This window comes from Halyomorpha halys, unplaced genomic scaffold (genome assembly GCF_000696795.3).
Source record: "Halyomorpha halys isolate HHAL.00 unplaced genomic scaffold, Hhal_1.1 Scaffold210.1, whole genome shotgun sequence".
Classification (NCBI taxonomy): Eukaryota; Metazoa; Arthropoda; class Insecta; order Hemiptera; family Pentatomidae; genus Halyomorpha; species Halyomorpha halys.
This window is the reverse complement of record NW_027113191.1, coordinates 400,502-413,048: the sequence shown is the minus strand read 5'-3', so window position 1 is coordinate 413,048 and position 12,547 is coordinate 400,502. Positions and strand designations below refer to the sequence as shown.

At 34.4% G+C, this 12,547-nt stretch overlaps 1 protein-coding gene across 4 annotated transcripts in view; it reads left to right on the top strand.

The window, feature by feature from the left end:
* Positions 1-12,547, top strand: part of LOC106679598 (lipase 1) — a 44,590-nt gene that overhangs the window by 3,675 nt on the left and 28,368 nt on the right. For 3 of the 4 annotated variants that reach the window (XM_014418848.2, XM_024362865.2, XM_024362866.2), the window contains exons 2-3: positions 7,641-7,836; positions 8,754-8,880. In XM_014418848.2, the coding sequence (XP_014274334.1) occupies positions 7,641-7,836; positions 8,754-8,880 (323 nt within the window). Of the gene's footprint in view, positions 1-7,640; positions 7,837-8,264; positions 8,407-8,753; positions 8,881-12,547 lie in introns of those variants that run through there. The other variant, XM_024362867.2, reaches the window with a different exon arrangement.

Here is a 12,547-nt window from a genome sequence, read left to right as displayed (position 1 = left end):
TATATATAAGAAGAGGTCTGGGTTCAAAGGTAAAGGTTGAACAGCCCTGATAAAGTGGGGCGAAAAGTCGGAAAATAAATAGTTGTAAACAATTTTTGTTTTTTTGACCGCAACCATGACCATCTTCTTATATTTATTAGATATTAATAATTCAACAATTGAAATATGGAAAGAAAAGGAAAATATGTAACTATAATAATTGATAACGAGGCAAAATATAAGAAAGTTTAACAACAGAAATGAATAGAAGAAAAATTTTCTTGTTGGTTTTTAAATTGACGGAAGATGGTTCTAATTGGATATAATAGAGGCTTTCAGAGATGAGTCGCCAAGACCTCATTTATTTCCTTAATTATGTTATTTTAAGCCTCTATATCCAATTAGAACCTTCTTCCGTCAATTTAAAAACCGACAAACACACCTTATCATTAACATAGTCACAAGGTCCAGTTTGCACAATGTCCAATTTTTGAAATAGACCTACATTTCAATTTTTCTTTATCCACTCTGCAGTCTTGTATTCTGTGATTGCTTCGCCCACATCTAATGCAGAGGTTGTCTAGGCCTAGAGCCCGATAGTCGGGACGATAATTTCTGTTTTGAGATAATCTTGAATTTGTACGATTTCTCGAACTATTTCTAGAACGAATTTTTGAAAAACTGTTGATTTTATTTGTGTTGCTCATTTATTCATTAAAGTTATGATGACTGGTATTTGGGCGCTGGTTAAGTTCTCTTCTTCAATTTTAGCAGCTTCAAGAGCAACAGCTTTTTCTAAAATTTCATCGAATGTTGGAGCATTAGACTGTAAAATTTGCTCATGTTACCGATAATCGCGTAAACCACGAATGAACTGAGCTCTCAGAAAAATTTCAGAAACAGATATAACCTGTTTGCAGTTATCAGCTGTACATATTACGGACAGTAAGCACTCCGCTAAGTCTTGTTCCAGTTTTAAAACAAATTCTGAAATTGTTTCACTATCTCTTTGAAAAAAAAAAGCTATGGGAAGCTGAAGTTTTGAATCTATTTCATCAATCATTGCTTTTTGTGATTCTTGAATTTCAGCAAGAAGTAATTTAAACTGCTCAGTATTCATTGTAAACAAAATTGTAATTCTAAAAAAAAAACTTAAAGAAAGTCACTGGAAACTGAGGATTGAGAATTAATAAAAAAAAACACTTTCTGTTCACCTCGTCACGAACTAAAATGATCTTGTTAATAACTGGAAAATTAATAATGACCATTATAAAATGCATCACTTGTTTTATTACAATATTTACACTAACTGGATTAGGGAGGTTATCAGGTACTCACTGTTGCCATAGTTTGAAAACTCTTTCCAATTTGACGATAAGACAGATGGCTGAGGAAAGACGCTCTACAAATGCTACTGAGGAAACATACATTCCAGTTGCGTTTAGAACATACGCAAATAGAAATAGGAAACTACTTCTGACAAAAGAAAATGTTTTTCTACATCTAAAGAAGGAGTAAAGACTGCCCAACCTAGAAAAAACCTTGTGGTGTCTGCAAAAAAACAAACCACCAGTCTCATTAGGCAGTCTCATCAAGTATTACGGGTACTTATATCTAGTTTTCATTAAAGTAATCAAAACTGGGGTGAAATACTGACTTTTTTTCCCCGGACTGTTGTAATCTTTCAGAAACATCTTCAACAAGCATTGCATTACTCAATACGTTCTCCCTAAGATTTAATAAGATAAAGAAAGTAAATTCAAACTGAGATTTATTTGATTTTAGAGATAGATAAGAATGACGCAAGAGAGTGCTCCAAAAAGCTTAGGCACCCAATAGGTCAATGCCCTCATAGGGGCCTATAGAATTATTTTATAACCATACAACAAATATAGATTAATTTTGTAGAAGCAGTTTTTAACTTCACTAACTTATACGTGAAGCATGTAGTAAGGAAGTACTGCGATCGTAAAAAAGTTCAAATCTCCAAAATTCTCTGACAAAATTGGAATTCAGTTTTCTACGGAAATACACGTTTTGTGTTCCCCACGATGAGTGTGGATGTGGTCAGCATACAATGATAACGAAAAGTTTGAATGTGTACAAAAAACGGATTTTTGTACAAGATTTTCCTTAATTATTTGTTCATTCCGGTCTGGATCAATAATTTTTCCGAAGGTAATTTCATTTGGTGTTAATTTAACATTTTTGTTTAATGTTTCATTAAAAGTTCGAACCGCAATATTTACGTTGGTTTCTAAACTAATAGAAGGATTTTCCTCTTTTATGACCCGTAATAGTTCAATTAACGTAGAAAGTGCACGATTTAGTATCCCTAAAGAATTAAAGTTATTTGAAACTGTATAGTGGCATATGATTCCTAAACTTTCTAGTAAATTTTGATTTAAGGAATTTTTGTATTCTCTACCCTGGTCCATCGTGATTTGTATCGGAGGGGGATATAAAGAAAAATATTGTGTTAATACTTGATGGATGTTAGTGGCAATATTTGTCCGCATGACTTGAGCATATAATCGTTTAGAGAATGTATCAATAATTGTAATGATAAATTGTCGCTCATAATGCAAAGTGTCTATCATCAGATATTCAAAGGGTCTTTCCGGAGTAGGAGTGATCTGGAATTTTGTTTTTATAGGTTTCCTCTCATATTTAGTTTTTGCACAAGTACGACATTTGTTAATAAAGGCGGTTATTTCGTCTTTCATGCGAGGAAAGTAATAGTATCTTTTTAGTTTCTCATAAGTTTCCATAATCCCGCGATGATATGACTTACCGGTTTGGTAATTTTCAATAAGTTCGAGTTGTTCAGCTTTATCAAGTATGTCTATTAATTTAGTTTTATATCTTTTAATTCTAACTGTTGGGCACTTAGCTTCAATGCAGTCTGTAATTTTGTGAAATATTCCCTCATAGTCATCTCTAACTGTTTCCACGTTGGGTTCGCAGTAAATACCATATGTTCCATTTGGCTTAATAATCTCTAGCAATTTTTGTTCTAAGCCGTTTTTCCATGGGTAAGCCGTTTCTATCTTATACCGAAATTTACCGAAAGGTTTTTCAATTTGTAATTCTTCATTACCACGGGTTATAAAAATTTGATATTTTTCCACATTTATTGGTCGGTCGGTTACTATAATGATTTGATTATGACTACTGTCCTGGGAGTGTTGAGTGGCAAGGCTTTCCGCGTCATTGAGAACTTCGTGTTCTCGGGCTTCAGGTAATGCGTTTTCTAAATCGTTAATTAGTTCTTGATATTCCGACGTGTTGTGGGATAGTAATGGCTCATCATTGTTGATCAGATTTTCAATATCAACATCCATATCTTCAACGCCATTAAGTTCATAAATTTTGGTATTAGTTTCAATGTTAACTCGGCTTAGTCCGTCCGCGACGTGATTTGTCCGTCCTTCTACGTATTTAATGTCAAAACTAAATCTTAGTTTTAGAAAAAAAAAAGGTTTAAAATGTTTACAGGCGTAAACTATTGCAAATAATTCTTTTTCTATTGTGGAATATCGAGATTCAGTACTGGATAAAGTTTTAGAAGCAAAGGCTATAGGGTGATCTCTGCCATCAGAGATTTGGGAAAGTACTGCGCCAACTACGATATTACTGACGTCAGTTGTTAAAATCATGGGTTTAGAAAAATCAGGGTAAATTAATATAGGAGAATTAAGAAGTTGAGATTTTAGATTATGAAATGCTTCACTTTAACATTCAGGATTTATTATGTTATCTGATTTGCGTAAGCACGAAGTTGATGCTTGAGCTATACGAACATAGTTTTGAATAAATTTTCGATAATAACCAGTTAGGCCGAGAATCTGCTTAATTTCTTTTTCTGATCTGGGGAGAGGAAATGTTTCTACAGCTTCAAGTTTGCGGGGGTCCGTTTTAATTCCGTCAGGTGTCAATATGTAACCTAAAAATGGTAATTCTGAGTGAAAAAATTCAGTTTTGTCTAACTGAATAGATAAATTATGTTGATGCAATTTGGAAAGTACGGAATCTAAGTGCCGAAAATGGTCTTCTTTTGATTTTGAAAAACTATTATGTCATCAATATAAACAAGTACATTTGATGTATTAGCTAACAAAGAATTCATTGCTCGTTGAAAAGTTGGAGGGGCATTACATAGGCCGAAGGGCATGCGAGTAAATTCATAGTGTCCCGTGTCTGTCGAAAATGCTGTTTTAGCAATAGAATTTTCGTCCATTTCGATTTGATGGAACCCAGAAGCTAAATCAGTGGTTGTGAAAAATTTTGATCCGTTTAGTTGGTTTAAAAGATCTTCAATATTTGGAAGCGGAAATTAATCTGGTAAGGTTTCTGAATTTAATTTTCTGTAGTCAATGACGACTCGAATTTTACATTTACCGCTTGCGTCAGGTTTTTTTGGTACCATCCATATTGGGCTATTGTATGGTGAGTTACTTTCTCGTATTATTCCATTATTTAACAAAGTTTTTATTTCTTGATTTACATCATCCTTAAATTGTTGGGGGTATCTGTAATTTCGCGTATAAATAGGTCTGTCAGTTTTTAAAGGGATCGAATGTTTTAATAAGTTTGTTTTTCTTAATTTGCCATCTTCTGTTTTTATAATTCGCGGATATTTCTTAAGTAAATTTGTAACTGATACTTGGTCTTCGTTATTTAAATGGGATACTCTAATTAATTCTTTTATATTTAATGTATTTAATTCATTTTCTATTTTATCTTTAGTTTGTTTAACTTTATTATCGTTTATTTTTATATCACTGCTTATTATTTTTCCATTATCAATTTTATTCTTTATTTCATTAACAATATAATCTTTTTTGCCATTGCTTATTATATTTTCTGTATTATCCGTTGATTTATCGAATTTTATTATTTTTCCATTGCGAATGCATACATTTTTTATAATTTGGTCGTCGTTTTCCTCAAGATTCATTTTTATACCTATAGCTCGTATGGTTCCTATACCGAGCAATTTATCATTAAAATCAAAACTTTTACACTTAATCAATAATTCACTGTCTAACCCTAGTCTGGGCGCGAGATCTACGAAGATCGCTGCGTGTCCCTGTTATCTACCAGTAGGTGTTTTGACAATAAATTCGTCCGGAAATATTTTAGTTCCGTCGGGTACAGAACTTGAGTTTATGTAGCTAACTTGAGAAGCCGTGTCCACGAGCCATTGTTGTTCCAATAAGTCAGAAAATTGTAATAATTCTTCCGAAATATTTAGATCGTACTGTTGGTGGGATCCGGTTCCGGCTCTGTTAATCCTAAAAAAGTTTCGAATTTTTCATCTAGATTTGCGATTCTTTCTTTTAATTCATGATTTTCCTCTTCTAAGTGGTGTACCTCGTTACTGCGAACAGTTCGCATTGACACCGTGTTTTGAGAATTCGGGTTAAAAGGTTTTGATGGGAAAGGTTCCCGAGGTTTATCATTTTCCCGCCAGTTATTTTTTTCATGCCACGCTTGCGGCCGATGCTGTTGTCGTAATGTTTTTTCATCATTTCTATAAGAATTTTGTGGTTGCCGAATTTCAGTTTGGTACTGGTTTTGGGGATGACGATAGTCTCTGTTTTCGTACTGATTTTGGGGCTGACGAAAATCCCGATTTTCATATTGATTTTGAGACTGATGGAAATCTTGATTGTCATATTGATATTGGGGCTGTCGATAGTGCTGGTTCTCATATTGATACGGGTGTTGTGGATGCCTATAGTCTTGATTTTCTTGATAATAAGGCTGCTGATAGTTTGGGTATCTGTTATTTTGATAGTGATGTCTTTCGCGGTTTCTGTAATGTTCATATCTTTTTGTTTCTTAATTGTTAGGTTTTTTAAAGTCTTTGTGTGATTTATTATAATAATTATATTCTCTTTTGGATGTGTATAAAGTTTGGTCGCGTCCGTATAGTCTTTCCATAATGTCTGAACAGCGGTTTAGTATAGCGTTTCTAATTTGGTCTATATCTATTAGTATCATATGGTTTAAGAAATCAGATAAGTGAGGGTGTAAATTATGTAAGATATGACTGTTTATTTCTCGATCTTGACAATTCATCATAGCTTGTTTATTTTCTATTTCTTCATCAAATTGTATGCGAGAAAATATTAATGATCTTATTTTTGCTATTCTATTTATAAAATCAACTGGGTGTTCTCTTCTGTAAGGAAAGGTGTGCATGAGTTCGCGTTTTAATTGTTCTACTGTACGTGATTCTTTAAATTGTTGTGTTAAATATTTGAGTAAGTCTTCAACTGAATCGAACGTGTTTGTTAACAGTCTCTGGCAAATCCTTTTAATTTTGATTTAACAATGGTTAGTAGCTGATCGTGATTTTGATTTTTAATGTATTATTGCCAGAACATACATTATTAAAAATTTGTCTAACGTCCTTAACGAAAAATACTACATCGTAAGGATTACCATCAAAATTGGACAAATGTTTTTTGGACAAATTTTCTTTGGTCATTTGATATGTAATTGCCATTTCGGTAGGATTAGTTTCTAAAGATTCTGAATTAATATTACGCCTCTGAATTAATCTATCACCGGTTTTTCCCATAAAATAAAATATTAATTATGATAAAAATTTGTGTATATATATAAAAAATAAAATAGTAACAAAAAAAAATATAATGGTTTACAAAAAAAATTATTATACCTCAAGTATTCTTAAAGTAGTTCCGGAAATCCAGTTCAGAAAAAATTCGGATTGGGGTTAAACTCGAAGAGTACCAAGGGTGATTTTTTCGTAAGCGGTGCCTTCAGTCTTCTTGATTACCAGAGGTCTTCGATCCTTCTAGTATTTTTGATAGTACAAGTGATGGAGTCTTCCTGTGGTCTCGAGACGGAAAATTGCTAAGAACGGTCACGATTTTTTAATCACTCAAGTCGAACCCAGTCCCTGTTCGGGCGCCAAATATGAACTATCACTCACGAAATACTAAAAAAAAATTTATTGGTATAATACAAACAAGAATGTTTACATAACAAGTGCTACTGAGCTAGACTAAGTAGGCAGACATATATATAGTGGTGGGGGATTAGTGTTGATACTACATTAAATTTGGTGGTGGTCCGGTGATAACTGTCGATTCCGACTATTACAACATTTATTTGACAAACGGTATAATCTTCCAACTAATTCCAAAAGAGTGATTTATATGATAAGAAGGCCTATCCAGACTTATTGATGAGAACTTTGGGGTTCTACTAAACCATCAAATTCCTCTCGTATCTAATCTTTACATCCAAAATCCTTAATTCTCAATGTTCTATATTTTGCAAATTTGGCTTGAACCAGATACCAATCCTTCCATGATTAACTTCCTATCCTCTCAAACCTACTTGTATCTAACCTGGTTTCTTCTTCATTACCTGATAATCCCTCCTAGGCGTCTGAAAAGATGTCCTCGAAATCTTCTCTAAAAATGTTATTGGAGCTCTATCAATGGGCAGATTCTCCCCATGTCAGTATCATAATGTTGTATAACTATAATCACATTTACTTGTATATATTTTTAATAAGTTGTAAGTATCAATAAATAAATTATAAGAAATCAAATTCTAGTTCATAACCTAGGTAAGGTTGATGAGATAAAAGCTCATAAAATAAATATTTTCTACTGCAGGCAAATCTAGTCCTGAGGCACGGCTACCCATTCGACCGGCACGAGCTGACAACAGAAGATGGCTACGTCCTGTCCCTCTTCAGGATACCTTTTGGAAGAACAGACGTACGTAAACTAGGTCCTCCCGTCATACTGCAACACGGGCTGCAGTGCAGCGCTGCCTGTTGGATTGTCTCCGAACCGGATAAAGGATTGGGTTTGTATATTTAATTACTGGAGGCTAGATTTTGGTCCAGTAAAAACCCAAAATATCTATAAAACACCCAAATCCTGCAATAATCAACTTTATTGTTTAATTTATAATATTAATACATAGAAAAATGGTATAAAATGATTTCAATTTTATAAAATTAGTGCCTGTTGAATGCCTTTACGATAATATCATTCAAATTTTATGAAATTAACCTCTTTTGATAAAACGATTCCAATTTCTTGGCACAATTTGAAGGTCTAATAATAAAGTCTCTACTAATAAAATTTTATTCTTAGGAACGATTGCACCATCAGATTATAAAATACCATCTCGGCTGAAATCAATAATTCCTTGCACTAGAAATGTTAATCTTCAAAATTTACCAGACAATGATAGCCAGCTAAACCGATTTAGAGCAAGTCTACGGTTTAAGTAGGTAACCATACAAGGAACCTTCCAGTGCCGGTTGGATCTGTTATATAGCAAAGAACTTTTATATTATTACATTTCTTTCCAAATTTGGTAAAATGGATTTGATCGGGACAAACGATTTGACGGACGAGGATAAATTAGGTACCTAGACAATAAAGAATAAAAAGTATTCCGCCCTTAAACAAATCATTTTTTTAAAGTCGGCGGATAAAGAATTTTTCAGCAATTACGATTGTCGAAAATAGCTGTTGAATCGATTTTAAATTTAATTTTACCCTCAATGTCTAACATTAGCGAAGTGAATTGCGGAATTTAGCAGTTATCTGAGTTCCAGGTAACCTGGCTAACAAAACCGTAGACTAGAAACAGGTCGCTAAATTTCCGGAGTTTTACCTCTTACGGCCAATCTATCTTATACAAATGTTAGTTTTGGTGCAATCGGCACTTAGTGAGAATTGATCCATTTATATCTGTAACCTATGTTTCAGGTTTTATTTTGGCTGACCAAGGTTATGATGTATGGATGCCCAACAACAGAGGTACAACATACAGCAAGAAGCACCGAATGCTGAACCCAGACTCGTGGTTCGATGAAGATAAATATTGGGACTTCAGGTAAACATTTAACCATTCCTTTTTAGTCTTTAATTTAATTAGCTTTAACAACCTCAGGTGGTGCAACAATCATACTAACCTATTAATTATGTGGTCACTGGTGAACTGATAAACATAAAGCTTCTGAGGGAGACTATATCGTACACGAGCATCTCTACATTTTTGTTTAATTTCCAATACCATTATAATCCAAAAGCCCTAATGTTAGATTATTTTGTCCCGATGGAATAAGATAGAAACTACGCTAGGTTCTTGCTAATCGCGATTCTAAGGAGGATGGGTTCCAGAAACAGCATTCATTATGTGTTTTTGTATCTACATATGTTTCTATATCTATTATCACTTCCTTTTGGCATAGTATGGTGTTTAGGTATGAATCTCGAACTCTTCTACCCTTAGAGGGTTATGGCATGAAGCCTCAGAACCGCAGGAATAGATTTCAGGAGCGGAGAAATGAAACTACAGTCTTCTTGGCTGGGAATAAGATATATAAACAAGCCTTATATTCCAAACTAAGTAAACCTTAATAAACTAATCTGGCCATAGTATTTAGGTTAGTAATGGGATACATAAACAAGCCTTATATGCCAAAATAAGTAAACCTTAATGAACTGATGTGGTGTAGTGATTTTGTATCGATTATCAATGGTAACAGTCGAGAGGTTTTTCTAAGTTACGATATAGTCAGTGTGTGTTTTGTTTAATTGTTATGGTTAGACTAAGAGATTATTGAGAGTTCACAATTATGTCAATAAGTATTATATAAGAAGTGTTTTTCTCAGTCAATACTGTTTTATTTAATTACACATCAAAGTTTTACAATATGTAGCTATAGTACTTAGGTTAGGAATAGGATACATAAACAAGCCTTATATTCCAAAATAAGTAAACCTTAATGAACTGATCTGGCCATAGTATTTAGGTTAGGAATGGGATACATAAACAAGCCTTATATTCCAGAATAAGTAAACATTAATGAACTGTGCTCCATAGTGCGGAGTTTGTAGTGATGAATGTTGACTCATCTCCGATATTGAGTGCTTCTTCCTGTGTGAAGCTGGGGCTTATTAAACGGACATTCACACTGTCTAATTTAAATGACTCTCCAAATAAGAGTTTAGATGAAGAAGGACATCAATTTATTACAATTAATAAAGACGTATTTTCAGGGTTTGGCAAAATATCCAATGAAGTAAAAATAACCCTTAGTAATGATGCAGTATCCACGGTTAGACCTCCTTGAAGACTGCCAGAGTCTCTTAAATCTAAACTCAAGAAGAAGATTGACAGGCTAGTAAATTTGGGAGTTATTAGGTCCATTGAAGAACCCACTGGCTGGGTCCAAGATATAGTAATAGTTGAGAAGAAACATGGATCTATTGGGCTCTCTTTAAACCCAATCCTACTAAATAAATACATCTAGCGAGAAAATTATTCTATAACAACCCGGGAGGAACTGATTGCGAACTTAAGTGGTAAAAAATTGTTTACTGTACTTGACATGAAGGTTTTCATCAGTTGCCGTTGGATAGCTATGCACTATGAACACACCTTTTGTCCGCTATCGTTTTCTAAGGAAGGGTTCAATCGGTTAAAGATTATTAGCTGCGGTAAATTTTTTAAATAAATTTATTTCTGCATATTCCCAAGTTACTGCCCCTCTGCGACATATGTTAAGAAAGAATGTTCAGTGGACGTGGTCTGAGTCTCAAGATTGAAATACAATGTGATGGCAGTAAGGATGGCTTGGGAAGTGTTTTATTTCAGTGTGGGGAGCCTGTAGTTTTTGCAACTAGAAGCCTTAATGACTCAGAATAGAACTCTAGCCAAACAGAGAAAGAGCTTCTTAGTTTGTGCTTCTCTGTTAGCAGGTTACATCATTATATTTATGGGCAGAATGATATAGAAATATTCATTGACCACAAACCCCTTTTGGCTGTACTTAATAAGGAACTGTATAAGAATTCCTCACGACTACAATGAATGCAACTCAAGCTACTAAAATATAAATTTAAACTTTCATATCTTCCTGCGCTTCCTAGAGCATCTTAAGGAAAAGGGACCAGAAGACGTTGACTTTTCACAAGTGGTTCACTCAATTTCTTTGGAGGAAGTACTTCCGATTCAAGCAGAAGACATTCAGAAACTGAAAATTGCCACAACAAATGATGAAAATTTTAAGATACTCTTGAATAACATTCGAAAAGCTTGGGTTGGAATTAATGTGAAATTTTTAAATCACGAGTTAAAAGTTTTTTATGGGCTCCGGGACAATCTCTTTGAAAATGATATTCTATTTTATATTACATTCAAAGTCACATCTAGGCATTAACAAAACCGTGGCAAGAATTAAAAGTCTTATGTATTGACCGGACATGGCAGACAATATTGCAAACTTTGTCAGTGCATACCCAGCCTGCCAAACCAAAAGAACCATTACTATCGTCGGCATTTCCTAAATTTCCATTTCAAGTCATAGCTATAGATATTGGAGAGTGCAATTCGAACCTCTTTCTAGCAGTAGAAGATTAATCGCGATGGTTGGATATTATTCCCCTCAGGAATAAGACATCTGCTGAAATAATTAGAAATTTAAAAACCATTTTTAGTAACTACGGAACACCTGAAACTGTACGCTTTAACAATAATCCATTCAGCAGTGCAGAAATGGCTGCTTTTGCCAAACAGTGGGGCTTCACTTTACGAACTTCAAGTCCTTACTATCATCACTCGAAAGGACTTTCGAAAAAAGCGGTAGGTATAGCCAAAAAATTAATTAAATAATCTGCTTATTCAAGAGGAGACTTATATGGGGCCCTACATGAGTATAGGACGACTCCTCTTTCAGGGCTTGAGTACTCTCCAAGCTAGTTATTAATGGGGCGAAGACTAAGAACAAGAGCCCCCGCAAGTCTTGGACTCCTTACTCCTAGGATACCAGGATAAGGTGAAGTACTTAAAAATTAAAAGTAAAGCTCAAAACGATTTATCTTCTCGTTTATATAAAATGGAATGATCAGTAAAAGGAAGGCACTGTCACCAAGCTTCTCCCTGAACCACGATCTTATTTGGTCAAGGATCAACATGGTCATGAGTACAGAAGAAATTCATCTCACCTTCCAGGCCTCATTTAGTCACCCAATCCTGATGATTTTCTATCGATACACCCCACTCATATTCCCAATTCCTGATCCTCTTCCTGAACCACCTGAACCTCTACCAAAACCCTCTAGTACTTTAATGCCGGAGGACCAGAATGAATATCAGTTAACCCCACATAACGAGCCTGGTTGGAGATCAACACCATCCAGTGATCATACACCGCAGGGTCCATCATCACCAGCAGAGGGCCTGAGAACTCGGAGTAGCCACCTGATTATCAAGCCTATTAGACTGATAGAAGATTAAGGGAAGGGTGTGATATAGTGTGTTAGCTATTAGCTCTTTGGATAACCATTTGATTAGGCATTAATTTGTTAAGTTGTTAGTTACTAACTTGTTTTTGAAACTTGGTTTGAAAATAAGTAAATCCTAATGAACCGATCTGGCGATAGTATTTAGGTTAGGAATGGGATAAAGAAACCTTATTTTCCAAAATAAGTAAAAGCTAATGAACTAGCGAGGTACACTGAAAGTGATCTAAAGTGGGACTAGTTTAATAAGTAAA